This window comes from Rhineura floridana, chromosome 15 (assembly GCF_030035675.1).
Source record: "Rhineura floridana isolate rRhiFlo1 chromosome 15, rRhiFlo1.hap2, whole genome shotgun sequence".
Taxonomy (NCBI): domain Eukaryota; kingdom Metazoa; phylum Chordata; class Lepidosauria; order Squamata; family Rhineuridae; genus Rhineura; species Rhineura floridana.
Window position 1 is genome coordinate 11775293 of NC_084494.1, and position 19900 is coordinate 11795192.

The 19900-nt window shown below is 44.7% G+C and overlaps 1 protein-coding gene across 6 annotated transcripts in view; it reads right to left on the reverse strand.

The window, feature by feature from the left end:
• LOC133370262 (protein argonaute-1) overlaps positions 1 to 19900 on the reverse strand; it is a 77306-nt gene that overhangs the window by 38656 nt on the left and 18750 nt on the right. For 4 of the 6 annotated variants that reach the window (XM_061596320.1, XM_061596321.1, XM_061596322.1 and 1 more), the window contains exons 2-4: positions 4757 to 4946; positions 3255 to 3375; positions 720 to 901 (exon numbers count right to left, since the gene is read on the reverse strand). In XM_061596320.1, the coding sequence (XP_061452304.1) occupies positions 720 to 901; positions 3255 to 3375; positions 4757 to 4946 (493 nt within the window). Of the gene's footprint in view, positions 1 to 719; positions 902 to 1640; positions 1735 to 3254; positions 3376 to 4751; positions 4947 to 19900 lie in introns of those variants that run through there. The other 2 variants (XM_061596324.1, XM_061596325.1) reach the window with 2 other exon arrangements.

Consider the following 19900-nt stretch of genomic DNA (forward strand, 5'->3'; position numbering starts at 1 on the left):
TATACCTTGATAAAAGTGCTGTGGGTGCCAGCACAGAATGGCTGCCAAGGGCAGCAAAAAAAGGTGGCGGTACTCTGTACTGATGAATACTGTCACTAAAAATGTACCCATATAATTGAACTATGACTATCACTATGGCATGCACTTAGCATTAGGAACAGGGCGTGTCTATCAGCCCATGAATTTGTTTTCAGTACCGAAAACTAAGCTCACAGTCCTTTGAAATGAAAATCCATTCCTGATCCCCCTCCCCCAGAGGTTTCTTCACTTCAGCAACTTAATTTGAGGGGCGAAAGTTGTTGACATTGTTTAAAGATTTGGGAGTCAGAGATCCTTGGTGATCTACTAGAAACCACCCAGACACCTATCAGTAGATCCTGATCTGCCTTCTGCCCACTTAAAACACTTAGTCGTCACCCTTCATCATATTAGAATTCAGGATGTTGCATAAGGGTAAACACCAGTTTACATGCAGGATTTTAACTCCTCCACATGAATTCTGGGAAATGAAGTTCTGTGAAGAGGCTTGAGAGTTCTACTCCCTGTAAGAACCCCCGAGAATGCCACAAAAATACAGCTCTCAGGGTTCTTTGGAGGAGGCCATGTTGGCTAAACGGATATGATGTATGCGTGAAAACAGGAAAAAGATGGGCCCAGAGTCATGTGCATCTCCCCTTCCTTGCTTTAAAAAAAAATCCACAGCTGAGAAACAAAATTACCTCATGGAGGCCAGGTGCCTCATGGCAACATCAAGCGCCTGGACAGATTCCAGAGGAACAGGGATCTGCCCACTCACCAGGGCCTCGTGAAGCATCCTCCAGCTCACAATGGCCATCCACTTGATAGAGACCTTAAATATCCTGTCTTTGCCTTCCCCAGGAATTGTCACCTCAAAGTCAACCTTCAAATAGAGAAAATAAATATGAAAACTCTATTAAGCTCACCCGGGAGAAAGGCAAGGGTTTTGCACTAAACTATTCTGGACAAAAATAGTGCAATCTAAGGTTAGAGCAAAGAAACTGAGGTGTAGAGTTGTTTCCCTCAATCTTCCAATCTCTGGGGTACCCTTTTTTCTGAATGAACTTTTTTTAAAAAGCTGTTATTTAGCTTTTACAATATTAACAAGAATTTCTGAACTAACATTACAGACAAAACTCAAACACAATAAGGGTTACTTTCAGAGTACGGAAGAGAAATAACTTCCAACCCATGATAATTGCACAAATCGCTGTTCATTATTTAAGGCAGGGGTGGGGAAACCACTTTGGGCAGAGAGCAAGATCCAGAAGTGGGCAACCCTCCACGGATCACACTGACAAGTTTGCAGTCAGCACCAAATTTAAACAGCACTGAATGCAAGTTGTGGTTGAAAAGAAACAACCAGGAGTGCACTTTAAAGCTCCCAATTGCTACTTTGCAGCTGTGGTTTTACCTGTGCTGCACCTAGAGATGTGAAGGTCGGGGGGGGGAGGAATTGGAAAAATTCGGGGGAGAGGACAGGTTTTTTTCCTTTCAATTTTTCCATTCCCCCCCCTTCAATTTTCCAGGAAAAAAAACAATTTCCCCATTTTTTTCTGGCCCTTCACATCTCTAGCTGTACCAGATATCATATGACATCAAGTGAGCGTGGCCTGGCTAACCTGGGTGACCTATTGCAGGCTGGAGGTCTCCCTCTGCCGATTTAGGGGTTTGAGTGCACTGTGTCCATCAGTGTGCTGATGAAACCCAACTCTACTTCTCCTTTTCATCAAATTCAGGAACTGGTAACAGACTGGATAGTGACCAATAAAACAAAGCTCCATCATGGTAAGATGGTGATGCTGTTGGTAGAAATTTGTTTTAGGGGTGTGCATCAGAATCCAACAAATCCTCAATGGAAGCGGAATGACTCAGAGGGATTTTGGGTCAGAGGTGAAAAGGTATCTGTACAAAGTGACACAGGTCAAAAGCAGTGACCCCTGAAGCACTTTATGACACCTTGGTAATCCAGACATTAAAAAAAATCCCATGGCAGACAAGTGTCTGCTGAAAGCAACAGTAATATCTCTAAGCCTGCCATATAAGGAATAAAGCCAGATGGGGTGATAGGTGGAGGGAGAGTGTGGAGGGAGGAGTGTGGAAAAGGTGGAAGAACTCTATTGTGAATGACAGGACAAGCTTGCAATCAGAGGAGCTGGGAATGATTTTGGCCCAGGCATGTGGAATTAGACCCAGCAGGATCCAGTTTGGCCTGTGAGGCTGTTTTTTCCAAGCCATGCACACCAGTCCCACACGTGATGCCATATATGACATCATGTGTGGGGGAGGTAAAGATGTGGCTGCAAAGGAACAATCAACAGCCTTAAAATGTGCTTCCGACTGCATCTTGGCAATCAGAGCTTGCATCTACCGTCTTTTAAATTTGGCACCAATGCAAGCCCTATTGGAACTCCCGAGCTGAACTGATTCCAGACAAAAACAGTGTCTGAAGTCATTCCGTCATTCCCAGTGGGCTTGCAGTCACCTGACCGGCGCTGACTGTGAGCCCCTTTCGGTAGCAGTTTGAGTTTAAACCAGGCTGCAAAGGGAGAATGGGGAGCTCACAAGAGTATGCTCCCAATTCTTCCTTTGAAGCTGTGTCACCTGGCATCATGGTGAAGTCATATGATTCACAAGTGGATTAACATTTCTTTTTCAGTTATTGTCATGTGGGATAGACTGCACATGGCTGGAAAGAGACAACAATACGATCTTCAGGCTTTAAAAAGGAGGACACCGTAAGCTACCCACCCACCCAAGATAACTTCCTACTGGGAGCAAGGGCAGAATATAAATCTAATAAATAAATAAACTTTCTTAAAGTATTTATTGATTTTCAATGAAACACATTACATTAAAAAAAGATTAAACTAAAAAATCCTTCCCTCAATCCCACCTCTCCCCCACCCTTCAGCATCTACTAAGGAAAATATAAATTCAGTATTAATTTGAATGTTCACCAAATGTGACATAGAGTAAACTATAATCATATTAACCCATAATTGTCCATGTATCACTGGTGGAGCTATGAGACTCGCAGTATTACAAATGTTTTTAAAAACACCATTGTTCAACGAAGTCGTCAGAGTTGGTGTCGTTCCTTTGTGCTTTTGGCTGTTTTACTGAATTCCCCACAAGTGCTGTTGGCCAACTTTCTGAACCCACTGATCCCAAGTCAAGTTTGAGGCTTTTCACTGCCACTGCTCAGCACACCCGAGAGAACATCACCCTCTTACCCTTTCATTGCCAATGGGCAGGGCAGTGACAGTATAAATATTCTTTTTTCCATCATATACCGGCTTCCTGTCTCCAAAGATTTGAGGTTTGAAGTGTTGTACCATGTATTCCACAACCTCCCTGCAGAAAGACCAAGAGGGAAGGAGAGGGGGGAAGAGAGAGAAGCTAGAACTGGCTAATAGGTTCAACGTTCTCATAAATTACTAGTAACTTGCATGTAATTTATATCAAAAGCCCAACAAAAGGGAGATTTTACCCAGCATCTACATGAATGTAAAATTGTGGTGAGATGCATTTCAGCAGAGAAATCATTCAACAGACATGGAGCCACCACCAAAAATGCTCTGCCATGCACACTTGCATTATGTCTCCTTTAACAGAAGGACCACAAGGAAAGCCTCTTCTGCTGACCTTAATGCAAGGCAGGTTGATATGGGGAAAATGTTCTCTCAGATATTTGGACCCAGGTCATTCAAAACTTCAAATATCAACATAATCACACTGAACTGGGCCCAGAACATAACTGGCAACCAATGCAGCTGTTTAAGAAAAGGAGTTAAGAACATAAGAAGCTACGTTACAATTTGATTTTCACTGATGCAGTGATTTGCGTTTATGTTCTGTTGTGAGCCATTTTGAGCATATTTATATGGGAAAGCAGCATACAAATTTAAATTATCATCCTCTGACATGTTGCCCTTTGCCACTGATAACTGCTTTTATTCCTGTTTGAGAGATGCCTGCAGTAATAAGCAAGTGGCCAGTTGGGGGCACCCTTGCCCCTTAGCCTTCTGTAGCCAGCACTACCACACACCCGTTACCAGAGCGCAGCCAGAATTATTCATGTTAAAGAGAACTGGTGCAAAATTTGCTCAATTGTTGCACGTTCACACACACACACACACACACACATATATGTGCTTCAGAATTTTCAATCTTTTAGCACACATTACTCTCAGTCCTGACCTTCCCAAAGGCTTAGGACAAGTCTCACACAGCAGCACCATTTACCAAAGTTTAAGGGTGGCTATTTTAAAAGTCTGGGACCGAGGCCAAGATCACACAGCTGCTGTAAGCTGACCAGCGATCGAGCCCAAAGCCCAGTTATCTCCTGAGCTTCTGCCACCAGAGCATGGCCAGAGATGGAGAGAGGAGAGACACACAATACCCAGCGTGGGTGGGGAGGAAATGAGGAAAGATAGAGATGGTACCGGAAAGCCAGTTCACTGCTGGTCCAAGCATTGGCTTGCAGGATCAGCTGCCACCTGTGCAAAAGCAGCAACTTCAAGCAGGGCAAAGCTGAATAGCGCCACATAACCCACTAGGCAGAACCAGCTGCAACAGGTGTGATTGGGAGTGGGGGCTCTCAAAACCCGTAGCAAGGGAAGGGGAGAGAAGAGATGCAGGGGCCTTGCACACATTTCCTCCAAGGTGTTTGGCTTCTTCCCAGTTAAAGGGCTGGACGAGAGGAGAAATGGCTAAACGCTAATACTTGCCTTACCTGTTGACTCTGCGTGGGCACTTGTCTGGCTTGATGTCGACTTCATAGTGATAGACATCGATCTTGGGAATGTCTACTTCAAAGTAGTTTGCTAAAAGCTTGATGGGCTTCCCGACAGTTCCTATCCCGGGCCGGCGAGGAGCTTGAAATACCTGCTGCAGGGGTGGCAGGTAAGTGCCAGCAGCAGTTGCTAAAAAAAGGGAGAGATATTTGAAAACTTAACATCTGCATAATGCCTTAGAGTAGTCTTCAATCTTTTCAAACAGAGGATCCAACTTTAGCCTCCACATTGCCACTGGAGACCCCACTTCTTAATATTTACTATATATTTGATGATGGGTGTGCTGCTGTTGTAACCCATCAACCAATGAGTCCCAACCCACCAGCTGGACCAACAATTTAGAGCGCCGGTGGTTAACCTGTGGTCTTCCAGATGTCTCCATCAGCCCCAGCCAGGATGGCCAACAGTCAAGCATGATGGGAGTTGTAGTCCAACAACATCTGGAGGATCATGGGTTTGCCACCCTGGTTGTAAGGCACCCAAGTGCTTTGTGGGGTTATTTTTAACACTGGTTACATGCCTCATACACTAGTTGTCCAGGCTTTGCACATATCAGTTAAACGCATACAATAAAGTAAAAATCGACAATAATGTTAAGAATGTAAGCTGCTTACAGGCTTGTGTCTATTAAGAGGTATGTACATTTTGTTAAATAAATAAATAAAATTAAGATCCGACAGCATAAAACCCAAATATAAAAAGAAAAGCAAAATATAAGACACAGCACAGCAGCTAAACCACCCCGTAAATAAAGGAGCTAAAACTACAAGCGATATCACAGAGACTAAAATCAAAAGCATCTGCATCTCTGTTAGAATTGCTTTTAATATGTCTTCTTTAATTTTTTTTAAAACAATATGTTTTTAAAGCTTTTAAAAAAATGTTTTTAAAGCTTTTTAAAAAATGTTTTTAACGTTTTGTTTTAATGTATTTTAAGGTCTTTTTATGATGTTTTAAAGTGTTTTTAGAGTTTCTGTTTGCCGCCCTGGGCACCTGCTGGGAGGAAGGGTGGGATATAAATCAAATAATAAATAAATAAAAGATTGTAACTTTCCTGGGAGAACAAGAGAGTCTTAAGAGCACTTCCAGATACCTTTTTTATCGTGCATTCATGAGTTGTAATCATAATGGCAGTTACACACGATCTCACTTTCAATACAGTTGGCACCAGGAAAAGTTTTGGTGTGCTCATACTGCTTCCTTTCCAATCAGTGCATGTTTTATACCAAAAATGTTTGGGGGGAGGGGTGTCCTGCTTTTGTTGCGTATAGTGCAAGAGTGCCCCTCCCAACAGCAATAATGTGGTAACAATGGGGAAGCATCGCAAAGCAACTTATAAAGCAGAATGATTTGTGGATAGATAAATCTGCCACTAATGCATCAGTGACATGCTACAGAAGACACCTGTGAAAGGACACCGGTCTGGGCCCTTAGCCTGATGCTGAAAGGACAACAGATGAACTGTCGTAGGGAAAACGTTCCATAGCCAGGGGCCCACCAGCAAAAAGCCTCCCCCTCTCTAAGGCTACCCTCTCAACATCAGATTAAGGAGGCACTTGGAGATGGGCCTCTGTAGATGACCTTGGAGTATGGGAGGAGGCAGTCCATCGATAAAGAGGTTCCAAGCTGCACAGGGCTATAAAGCAGCCCCATGAGGATGTTCAGGTAAGAAAACATTGTTTTGGGTAAAAATGTACGCCACTGTTAGATTTTATTTAATTTAACTTTTTAGTCACTCTGTATTATTCTAAGTGCATTGATATTTGTTTAATACTCAATAAAAAGTTGGGGGGGTTGAGGGGGGGGAAGCAACACCAATAATTGGGTCCCAAAATGAATCACAACCTGCTGAAAGTAAGAAAGGACCAGCCTAACATTACCATCTGTTGCCTTCCAGATGTTGTTGGACTAACACTAACTCATCCCTGTTTGCAGAATGCCTTCCCCAATGGGGTAGGGAGTATCTTCATCACCCCCTATTGACTTTCAGGAGAAATTTGAAAACATTCCTGTTTACCATGGCATTTGACGGCTGAAGGGGACTGTTCCTGGTGACATGAAGATCACCAATTAAATAATGTTTTTAAGCTGTGAATATTTTTTAGAATGCTTTTCTTTTTCTTGCTCATTTGCTTTTGTTGATATGTTTGCCTCCCTGGATTCCTTGAGGAGGAAGTGCGGGCATAAAGTCAGTCCACCATCATCATTCCTGAAAACTGGCCATGCTGACTGAGTCTGATGGGGATTGGAGTCCAACACCATCTGGAGGGCACTAGGTTGGCAAAGGCTGGTACAGAGTGCAATACATTCTCACAGTTTCACATACTGAGTAAATATGAAACAAAATTAAGTTTACTTTTCGTTAAAAAAACTACTACAGTAACTTAAAATGTATTGAAAATGTGTCTAACGAAACCAAATTAAAAAACACAACACCTAATTTGGTTTTGTTAGATAGAAAAATGTAAATCTGTGTCTATTCATTCTATGTCATGGGCTTCTTTGGAGTCTTTTTATGTATCTCCGTTGTTTGGCTGGAGTGCCCTGGGTCCAAGAACATATCTGGAGGGTTGACTTTCCACCATCAATTATGTTGGTTACAGAGGCTTGGAGGCAGTTGGCTATGCAGTACTCATTTGACCCTTCCTCATATGAGGAACTCACTTTATGGTGTAACACCTGTATTAAAATTGGGGGCAGAATGATGTTATAGAAGAGTTGGGGGCTGGGGGGCTCTCTACCTTGGATCAGCTGATAAGAAAAGATGGGGAACCTCCCAAAACATCAGTTTAGGCTGCCATCTTCAGTGGAGTGGCAGCATTTGCAGCTGCAGCACCTCTTGGTCTCGACCTATGGTCCAGCAGCCTTGAGTGCTTCTGAAACCCCAGATTTGTTGCAGGATCTGATAGCTTCAATGCAATTTTCAAAACCCACAATTGGCTTTTATAAAACGTTGTTGAGTGCTGAGAAGTTTGATATGGGCGGCCTTATAGAGGACTGGAACATCCCATACATTTGAGAGAATGGCAATCAATATTGACCGCTGCAAGGTTCTGTTCTCTGGACCTTGGGCTACATCTTACCCAGCAGAAACTCATTTTTCAGGTTTACTGGATCCCCCAGTTACTTACTGGATCCCCACTTCTGTTAGAAGCATATTACATCTACTGATGCATGTTGGCATTGTAGCGAAAAAGGGGAATCACTGACACATACAAACTGGTCTTGCCCTGTAGTGGCCCCGTTTTGCCCAAAAATCCTTACTCACATTAACCTAGTCCTAGGAACATCTCTAAAATTTTCAGATGTTGATGTATACTTCACTATATCCCTATGTCTTGTGGTTTGACAGAGGGACCCCATTGCTGGATCCTGCATGCTTTATTAGTAGCCAAGTCTTACAGCACTGGCAGGATTAAACGTCTCCCCCGATTGTTCTTTGGTCAGAGGATCTTTCTTCCCTTGCAGCATATGAAAGAGCTACTTTTACTCAGAGGCACAAAGGACATAAATAATCTGAGATCTGGGGCTCCTACTTGCGAGTTGTTTGCATGATCAGTATGCCATGTGCGGCTCTGCTGGAGCCTATTTCCTTCCCTTCTCCTCCGATTTGTTTAATAATTTTTTTCTTTCTTCTCTCTCTCTTTTTAAAACCATACATATGATTTTCTTAATGGTATTATGACTTGGCATGTTTTTCCCCTCTTTTATTGTTCATGCTTGTTACTTGTATTGTTATAGAAAGATTTGCAAAACCAGTAAGCTATGCATAAAAAAGGAGAAAAATGTACAGTATCTCATGCGTACATGTTTTAAACACACACAAACATTTAAATTCTTGTAACTTGATAATTGTTTCATAGCATACTCTAGACTTTGTTATCTCATTTCCTATGTATGTATATTTATAGCGCCCCTGAGGAAGGATTTGTTCTCATTTCAAGTGCTCAGAATATTTTCCACTTAGGCGAAGTTGGGAGAACTGAGGGTGCTTCCAGACAGTCGCTATTTTCGGGTAGGACACAATTGCATACTGACAAATTCAAGTTCCGCAACTAGAGGTAATTGGAAGGCCTTGCCAAACAAACCTGCTTCCTTAAAAGATCAGACCTTTTGCGATAAGAAAAGTGATGGGAAAATGCACTTGAAAAGTGATGGGAAAATGCACTTGAGCGCGTGGGATAACGATTGCTTTGATGCAACATCATCTAACCTCCCCACACACAAGTCAGGATGAATCCTCGTTAAAGAGCCAATATTCCCCTAACCCATTCTTGTTGCATATACTTTTTTTGAATAAATGGCCGAATTGGATTTCTGGGCTGTTCTGGATTCTTAACACACTCAAGGGCTGGTTGTCCTCCCATATGGCTCAGGCTGCTTGTGCTATGCAACTAGGAGAGCAGAAGGGGAGACAGGCTGAAGTTGACAAGCAGGAGACTTGGAATTCAGGTCCCTCTACTCCCAAGGAGACCACTATAAGTAAGTAGGGCTCCTGCGCCCTTGCCACAGGAGATACATAAACCAGTGGTGGCAAATGAGGGAAGAATGGGAAGGATCCCCTGGGACTACAAGGCTACCCTCCAGGGTTGGCATCGGAGCAGGGGCTGCCCTACCATTACAGGGTACTGTGTATGTAAAATGCACCATTAACCTGTCCTCTAGGTAAACAGACTGTTCCATGAAGCCAGCTGCTTCATGTAAGAAGCTGTGGACTTTAAGCCGGCCACTCATGGACATTGAAAGAGGAGCAAAACAGGACAGTTCTGCCAGCCTCCTAAAATAAGAGTCCTACCATTAATTTCCCTGCAAGGAAATCAGGATGAATGCTCGGGTCACCTGGAAGCACCCAGAGAAGAGATTTTTTAAACTTTGAGCGGCAAGCTGAGGTCAGCCCCCCAAAAAGCAGCTGCACAACTGGAAAAGAAGAGCAGGGATGTGGCATGGCAGGACCAGGGAAAGGCTGAGAGGGCCTCTGAAAGAGGACCAGACTGGGGCTAGAATTGGAAGGTCTGGCCCAAAGCGTGGAGAGTTTTGCTTCCTTCTCAGGGACTCCCGTGGGGAAGGGTGTAAATCTCAGGGTAAGAAACCATCATTGGAGGCTGCTGGGAATCACAAATCTTGTGCTCAAGTCCTACTTGCGGGCTTCCCATAGGCATCTGGTTGGCTACTGTGAGAACAGGATGCTGGGCTAGAAGGGCCACCGGCCAGCAGGAAGTCTCCTCTTAGTTTTATGAATTGGCCTGTACTTGTGAAGTGCTACCAGAAGGGCTGTGGAGTCAGTACGCCAGACCTTCGACTCCGACTCCTCTATTTTTCTACTGTCCGACTCCTTCATAAATGGCAAATGTATATTAACTAGTAATAACAAATTTACTGTAGTAAAATGGTAGCACAAGGCATTTCATCACCACCACGCGAATCCAGAGCTTGGAAAAGTTACTTGTTTGAACTACAACTCCCACGAGCCCAATCCCTGGGGCTGATGGGAGTTGTAGTTTAAAGAAGTAATGTTCCCAAGCTCTGGATTCACGTGGTGGTGATGAAATGCCTTGTGCTACCATTTTACTACAGTAAATTTGTTATTACTAGTTAATATACATTTGCCATTTATGAAGGAGTCGGAATTGAAATCGGAACATTTCTACCGACTCCGACTCCACCCAAAATTGCTCCCAACTCCGACTCCACAGCCCTGGCTACCAGCACTTCTGCCAGCAACGATGCTGGAGATGCAACAGGCCATGGGCCCCTCATTGTCAAGTTTGGCCCTCAGTTCATGGGTGAAGCAACTCAGGGCTTTCAAGCTACCTAAATCCTGAGTCCTAATCCCTGATGCTCCAAGACGATATTTAAGGCCAGTACCAAAAGCATTAGAAATCAGTTGCTGGGGAATACAAATGAGAGAGTGCCGTTATACTCACGCCCTGCTTGCAAGCTTCCCATAAGGTACCTGGTTGGCCTCTGTGACTAGACAATCCTTTGGCCTAATCCAGTAGTGGTAGGTATTTCCCACAATTCCAGGATGCAGTCTTAGAACCCCTCTCGGGGAGTAGAGTAACTGAGCAATGGACACCCACAGAGGCACAATAAATCAGTCTGAATAAGTATGGGGAAAAGGGCAGTCATTTTGCACAGGAGATCATCAGGAAGGAGAAGCTTTTTTAAAAACACCATAAAGGCTCAGCCCTGTTAGAAATCACCCCCGAGTTTCAGTCTGGGCCTCAGGAGACCTGCAAATCCTTCAGGGCACAGTATGAGAACTGCATACCTAGAGCAACTTTGCTGAGCAAATGCTCTGAAAACAAAAATAAGGTGGCTGAATTCTAAGGTGGTATGAACAGTACTACTTCAGATGCAGACAGTGAGAATACAATTTTGTAAAAGCTCTTCTGTGTTTAATGAAAAAACACCCCGTAAGATGACATCTAGCACACCGGGGAGAAAGGGGTTCCAGACCCCTGACATGCAGGTTTTCCATGTGCAAGGAGCTTTTTTGTGTTGCATCCTCTGCCTGTAGTCTGAACTGCTATAGTCCCAATCTAAGGGCTGTTACCACCTCATCCTGTTGCAGGGGTAGATCAGGCCAACATCGATTAACAGGAAGAGTAAGAGTGCATACTACACATGTCTACGCAGAAGTATGCCCTGCTGAGATTTTATTTAAGGTATTTACATGCCATTTAATTACCAAAGTCCTAGATAAATGGGGTTAAGACTGTTGCCCCATAAAGAACATTGGCCAATTATGGGGCAGGGTACTATAAAGAGATGGTAAACCTGGAGTTCAACTCTGCCTTTGAGAAATAACCCCAACACTGAAAAGGGGGACAGCACTGGATTTTTAAGGCCGCACCTGCACTATGATACCACTTTATAACAGTGATGGCTTCCAGCAAAGAATCCTGGGAACTGCTATTTGTTATGGATGTTGAGAGTTGTTAGATCTCTATTCCCCCCTCACAGAGCTACAATTTCCCAACTTCCCTGGGAAGAGGGATTCCGAGCAATTCTCCGCACCCTTAACAAACTACAGTTCCCACAGTTTTAGAGGGGGAAGCGATGACTTTTTAAAGTGGTATCATGACCCTTTAAATGTATATGGCAGATGTGGCCTAATAAGCTTCCCTTTTCCAACTAATCCTGGCAGGATGCACTCCCACAGCAACGTTTCCTTAAATCTAGCAATCCACTGGATGGCTTTTGCCTACCAAAAGCAATTTCCCAGTTCCCAGTGTACTTTCCTGGGGCGTCTGGTTGCAAAGTTTAAACATGATCTGCACTGGGGGAATGGCAAACAAAAAACTTATAACGACAGGCTCTCTTCCCAGGCTATTTTTAGGGCTGTCAAATCTGCAAGTTGTGCTCAGACAGACATAATGCATGCACCTTGATGGTGTGCAGAACACAAACATGCAGTCTGGAAGGATGGAGAGTTGTTGTTCAGCAAATTTGAAGGCCAGGAAAACAAAAGGCTCACATCAAAGAGTCGAAATGGACTGATTCAGAGAACAAAAATGTACTAAAACAAAAAGCAACCCCCGAAGGTCTGGTTTTTAGGGAACTGGATTCAGAGCTAGAATTTCCTGGTGCCAACAATATTGCATAAGATCCACAGTGGCAAAGGAATCTGCCCAAGACACTAGGATTCAAACCACATCCTCACCAAAGGGTTCTTAATAAAACTACAAGCAAAAGGGTATGGGAGATTTCAAGCACAATTCCCAGATGTTGGCTCTGGATTGCTTGTGAAGATCTGGGCAAAGTGTGATGATGATGATGATGATTCAAGGAAGGAAGGAGAAATCAGCTCTCTTTGACTCCTCTTCCCAGAAAAATAATGCTTGGGAAGAGTCAAGTGTATGCTGTTCTAAGTTTCTTCCCCCCAACTAAGTCACGCACAAGTGATTCCAGGCAGCCATAGGTTCCACCCCACAATCAATCGCAACCTGCCCTTTAACCTAGCAGCTTCTCCAGTGAACTGATTGTGGAGTCTGTTCCCTTCCAATGTCACCCAGAGGTCAGCGTCCATCTCTGAAGCACCCTGTTCCATCCCATAAGCTGCTATTATCAGGCCTGAATCTCATTCACCGAACACGGCTCTCCAGAAATGCAACATGATTTACAAGCCTCACTGAGGAGGGAGGTTTGGTGTGGGCAGAGAAATTGCTGGGGGATGGGGTAGGGAGAAATATGTCACCTTCCGTGGTGGTCTCAATCAGTTGTAGGTCAACCTTTTTTTAATATGACATTTCAAAACCTCAAGTAAAAGCATTGTTAGTTGGTGGTGGTTATGATGGGTAGCTATTCGCTGGAAACACGAATCTATCTGTGCCCTTTGGAAATGGATGAATGGACATATGTATCTGGATTTTTAATACCAATGGAAAGAATAAGGGTTCGATTCAAACATCACAATAGACCAAGATTAACACAGCTTAATAATACTGTGAATCAGGAAGCCAAGGTTTACAATGTGCCAGCAAACTTGAAATCAGAAACCATGGCTTGAAGAGTTGTTGGGTTTTGCGCTAGTCATGGTTTGGTGCTTTGAACTAATAATCCATAGTTAAGATCAGGGCTGAGGAGTCGGTATGTCAAACCTCCGACTCCGACTCCTCTATTTTTCTACTGTCCAACTCCGACTCCTTCAAAATGGCAAATGTACCGTATATTCCGGCTTATAAGACGACTTTTTAACCCCGGAAAATCTTCTCCAAAGTCGGGGGTCGTCTTATACGCCGGGTGTCGTCTTATACGCCGGAATATACGGTACTTCGCCAACTGAGGCATTGCTGTCTTCTACAAGAAACAAAAGTGGGTGGGCCGAGGAAGGGCTCCCAAACTGACCCTGGAGACGCTTGGCGGGCAGGTGAGTCTAAAACATTAAGTCTACGGCTGCAAACGCCGCCAGAGTATCGCCGCGCCTTACACCCTACGGGTGGCGCAGTGGTCCAAACACAACTAAGGGAGGAAGAAGCCAGCCAAGGAAGGAAGGAAAGGAAGGAGCAGAAGTGGTTCGCGTGCCTGCGCATAGGAGGCGGGGGGGGCAGCTTGCGGCTGCCTGTGGTAGGGAGTTAAAAAAAAAAAACCAACCACAAACCGGCTCGCCGCTGTGAGGGAAAAAAGCACCAGGTGCCTTGGGCGGCGGTGGCGGAGCCTTCTCCTCCTCCTCCTCCCCGCTTCGGCCATGAGCGTCGCAGCGCTGGTTTCTCCCGCGCTGCTGCCGCCGGGGCCTCTGCCCCCGCCGCTGTGCTGCCCGCCGGCACGGGCCCCGCCGCCACCACTGCCGCTGAGAGCTTCGAGGAGGAGGAGCTGGACAGCCCCGCCGACGAAGAGGATGGAGAGCGCAGCGGCCGCGCGCGGGATTCCGACGAAGGTGAGGCTTTCTCCTTGTCTCTTTCCCGCCGATGACCGGTGGCGCCGATCCAGTGTCGCGCCGGCCTTCTCGGGCCGAGTTCTACCGGGCTTGCTGCCCGAGTCAGTGTGCCTGCGGGGGTGCCGTTCAGCCCTGCTTCGTCCTGACTCGAGAGTAGCCGCATGGAAACTAGTAGAGGTAGCTGGCTTAGTTGCACCAGTTTCAGTGGGTCTCTTCTGAGTAGCGTCGGATGCAGCCCTAAGCACCGCCAGGTACCATTGGGTTTACTCTTGAGTCAGTGCGCACATAGGATTTTATCCAGTGTTAGTTCTACCCAGAGTAGGAAACCAATGGGGCCTGTCTAACTGAGGCCCTTCAGTTGGTTTATGCCAAGTAAGGGCCGAACCCAGGAAAATCTTCTCAAAAGTTGGGGGTCGTCTTATACGCCCAGTCGTCTTATACGCCGGAATATACGGTATATTAATTTATTAATATTAATAAATTAATATTAATATTAAAATATTAATCTTATTTTGAAGCTGGAGTCAGAACATTTGTACCAACTCCAACTCCGATTCCACCCAAAATTGCTTCCGACTCCGACTCCACAACTCTGACTCCACAGCCCTGGTTAAGATTATTGGTGGAGCAACCTCTGGATGTGGGCTGTGAAGGTGGGGGAGCTTACAAATGTACAAACTTACAAAGGTGGGCACTGAGAGAATGGAAAACAAAGCAGAGCAGCAGCTCTAAACCATGGTTTGTCTGATATGTTTGGAAACTCAAACCATGGTTTGGGTTTTAAAACATGGTTAGTACAAACCATGTTCTCAAGCTGAATTGAACCAGTGTGGCCAGAAGAAAGTCTACCTACCCCAGCATAGCTTTGAAAATCCTGAAATACTCTTCTTGTTACAAGCTGTTTTCAGGAATCCTTATCCATGACTAGGCCTGGATGCCAGGCTTCACACATTCTGTGCAGTCTGGCATAGCCATCAAAATGCACTTTTCTAGCATACCTTATAGAATCACCTTCCAAGAATGCCCCTTCCAAAAGTACATATAAGACAGGGATAGCCAACTTGGTACCCTCCTGAGGTTGCTAGACTCCAAGTTCCATTGACTCCAGACATCATGCCTAATGGTTAGATTATGATGGCAGCTGTAATCTACCAACATTTGGAGGGCATCACATTGCCTACCCTGTTTCAGTCAACCCACAGAGCCGGTTCATGCTTAGCATCCCTAATTACCTACAATGCCAACAGCGGAAATCCACAAGTAAGACAGAGGCAAAGAAATAAATCCAAATAGTGCCAGGAAATATTCCAAAAGCATTAATTGCCCATCCAATGTGCAAAAAGAAATCCACCACATTTAATCCTGCGCTCCAACCTGGAACTTATATTGGGCCACATCCCATTCCAGCTGTGGATGTACAGGAAACAATGAGTTGGATCCAGCCCAAGATGGTTGAACTTAGTTCCTACTGAAATCAAAAGGACAAGTTAGTCATGACTTAAAATTAAGCCATGACTGACTTGCTGCTTGCTGTCTGCCAAGATTTTCCCAAGGATGATAAGGACTTGTTTTCTTAGAGGTAAAGCCATGTTCCATAAAGCAGGGGTGGGCAGAGGGTAGACTGGGATCTACTGGTAGATCTCTAGGTGATTTGCAGTAGATCAGCAAGGGTTTCTGATCCGCAGTTGTTTAACAATTAGTACCATCACCATGATTTTTTCCCGCCTAAATTAAGATGAAACGAAGAAAGCTAATCAGGAGTGGACTTTTGTGTAAAAAGACTGAGCTCATTTCAGCTCTGGAACTGAAAACATAAGAAAAACCTTGCTGGATCAGACCAATGGCCCATCTAGTCCAGCATCCTGTTCCCACAGTGGCCAACCAGATGCCCATAGGAAGCTCACAAGCAGGGCCTGAGTGCAAGAGCCCTCTCCGCACCTACGGTTTCCACAACTGCTATTAGGAAGCATATTGCCTCCAACAGTGGAGGCACAGCATAGCCATCGTGGCTAGTAGCCACTGACAGCCTCACCCTCCGTGAGTCCTCTTTTAAAGTTGGTGGCCATCACTGCCTCCTGTGAGAACATGAGCATACATGCTCAGAGGTACACTCTTCTTTAACTCAAACCGTACTTATTTTGCACCTGGCTCTGGTTGGTAGATCTCAAGGTTCTAGTAAACCAGCCTTTCTCAACCTTTGGGTCCCCAGACGTTATTGGATTACAACTCCCATCAGCCGCAGCCATCATGGCCAATGGTCAGGAATGATGGGAATTGTAGTCCAGCAATATCTAGAGACCCAAAGTTTGAGAAAGGCTTGATCCGACAAGCCTGAAGTCTGCTCTTTCATCTAGAGGTCATTTAAACACAATGCTGCAATACCTCCCAGCAGAAGTAGAAAGCTACTGGTTCAGAAGGTACAGCTAGCCATTTCTCTCCTTAGGGCAGGTTCCCAAGTAACACACACATTCACACATCCCAAGGACCAATTCTGGGATAAACTAAGAACGGTCCATTGACCTTTAAAGGATACTCCTACTGAGATGGCTGGTTTCTTACATCTGAGAGAGCACTCGATCAAGACTCTTGGCAGCTTTGCTCTCTTAATTTCTCACATCTCTTATTTTCTCCTTCCCACTTCAACATCAAAATGTACTTTACTGCATCAGGCTGTCAGCAAAGAAGAACTGTGCCAGTGCCTGGTCTGCTGCCCACACTGATCCACAATTTAACACCCTTACTTGGAGTAAGTCCTGTTTAATATAGTGAGGCTTATTTCTGAGTAAACACACATACTCATTTGAACAGTATGCCCCTGAACAAGCCATCAAGTGGCTATTTTGCCTACCATTACTCATACCTAATTCGTCCACAATGAAAAGTGTTGCACGATCTCTCAATGGCCATTTTGCACGCTCCCAAGGACTGCTTTTCCTGCCATTCCCACTACAGCTAATGCTTCTCTGTTAGTTGGTCTATAGAAGCCAAGAGCATCACTAAAGCCAAATGAATAACAATGCTGGGAGTGATACCAGAGCAAGACTAGTGCGCAGCTGGCATTTATGCACCACATTCCACCTTAAAAGCCCTCTGACCCCAACGCCCGAGAGGAACACGTAGAGAAAGTCAAGGAATCCTCTTATCCCAAGCCAAAATGCTGAACGGAGGTTTCTGGATTAGCATTATACTCTGGATTACTCTGCTGTGAGACTGCCATTACGTTTCCTTTCAACACACTCCAATTCCTCATTGAGAGCAGTGGTTTTCAAAACTTTTCTTCCCTGCAGATCACTTGAAAATTGCTGGGTGAAGTCTCAGCAGACTACTTAATAAAACCTTTTTGGTTCTACAAATCAAAGCACATATATAACTCATATTTTAAAACCCATAGTCTTTCTAAAGTGACAGATGTGCCTGTTTTCTGAGCTAAGATATTCATTCATATCTCTCTCTTTCACTCTCAAGAGCAAGGCCAAGTACACAGCTATTCTCAACTGTTCCAAAACTTTTCTGCAGGCCACATTTTGAGAACCACTGATATAGAGCAGGGGTGGGGAACTTTTTCTGGCTTTGGGGGACAGATCTTTATCTGGACCCATCCCATGGGCCAACTCTGACAGGTGGGTGGGGCAACCCACCTTTCAATCACACATCACTATACTATCATGATTGACAGATGGGTTGTCCCACCTACCTTTCAAAATCCCTTATGCAGGGTTCCCAAGTTTGGGAACCACAACACAAGGGGCTTCACCAGCCACCTAGTGCTTCTTCTTTCCACCTCAGGTGTCATGTATGTCATCAGGTATAAGGTGGGCAAACGTGGCTTCCCCAAAAAGGCCTTGGTGGGCCATATTTGGCCCACGGGCTGGAGGATCCCCACCCCAATACAGAGGCATCAGGCTCACCTTCCTCTCTGAAATTGCAACAGAGCCACCCTAAGAAGCATTGCTGGGAACATTTATTTAATTTACTGCATTTATATCCCACCTTTCTTCCAAGGGGCTCAAGGTGGCATACAAACATGATTCTCCCCCTCCCAATTTTATCTTCACAACAACCCTGTGAGGTAGATTAGGCTGAGAGAGGTCATCAAGTGAGCCTCATGGCTGAGTGGGGAATTGAGCCCTGGTCTCCCAAGTCCTAGTCTGACACTCTGACCACTATACTACACGGGCTCTCATTACAGAAGACTTCCCCAACCCACGGTTGTATTCAACTAAGTTCTACTCAGAGTAGACCCATTCAAATTAATGGACCCACATGAGTCATGTGCATTAATTTCAGTGGATGTAATTTGATTACGACCAGCGTTGGCTACAACCCTCAATGCCCTCTAGATGTTTATAAACTGACTGTTGGGTGCTTCCGCTGTTCAGTACAAGCTTATTTGTTCGTTCAGGCTTTCCTAGAACACAAGCACTGTGCCCTTCTGCTCTGTTATCTGTGATATTGGTTTAATCTATATTTTACTTTTGGAAACCGCTTTGAGCTTTCTTTTAATGTAAGCGGTATAGACATCAGGGCTGTGGAGTTGGAGAGTCGGAAGCAATTTTGGGTGGAGTCGGAGTCGGTAGAAATGTACCGACTCCGACTCCTTCATAAATGGCAAATGTATATTAACTAGTAATAACAAATTTACTGTAGTAAAATGGTAGCATAAAGCATTTCATCACCACCACTTGAATCCAGAGCTTGGAAAAGTTACTTCTTTAAACTACAACTCCCATCAGCCCCAGGGATTGGGATCGTGGGAGTTGTAGTTCAAACAAGTAACTTTTCCAAGCTCTGGATTCACATGGTGGTGATGCAATGCTTTGTGCTACCATTTTACTACAGTAAATTTGTTATTACTAGTTAATATACATTTGCCATTTATGAAGGAGTCGGAATCCTGGTGTACTGACTCCACAGCCCTGATAGACATATTACCAAATCAATAAATAAAATAGACCACCATCAGCCTCAACCAGCACAGCCAAGCACTTCACTGAGAGAAGCTAATTTGCTCCAATTGCCAATGACTTTTAAGAGACAGCTCACTTCCCATTCTTGTCCATTTCAATAAATGGCTGCTACTGTTAACTCATCTGTTTTTTGCTCATCTGGTTTTGATAGCATTGATGTTGTACATTACACACACACACACACACACACACAAAAACACAACCAACTGTAATCAGGACGCTTTTGGATTCTTATTCCATCTAGACAAACAACAGACATAATCAGAGTTCAAGGGCACGTTCCAGGCGGACAAAAATATACTTGAAGTGCGCAGCAGGGCCAGTGAGCGGTGTAGCCTGGGAAGAGTGCTGAGGGCCACATTCAGCTCCCAAGCCTGAAGTTCCTCAATCCTGACATAGGTGAAGTTTTTTTTTTAAAAAGGGTGTAATTTCAAAGCTCACCCTCACGCAAACACCCCGCAGCTAAGTCTCCCCTCTGCACCACGCCATCACTCCACACTCTGCAGGGCTGGATACAAAATACTTTGGGTGCAAGGATTTGGAGGGCGGAGGAGGGAGTTGAATAACAGAAATTATGTGGTCGGAACACACTTTGCAAGACTGCACGGCTAAGCTCACAGACTTTAAAAAAAGAACAGACTCTTCAACACACCCGGGGTGAGAACAATCTGTGGCAGGGTTCCTGCCGCGTCACTGCACACATTTGCAGGACAAAAATGAATGGACAAGGCACAGCT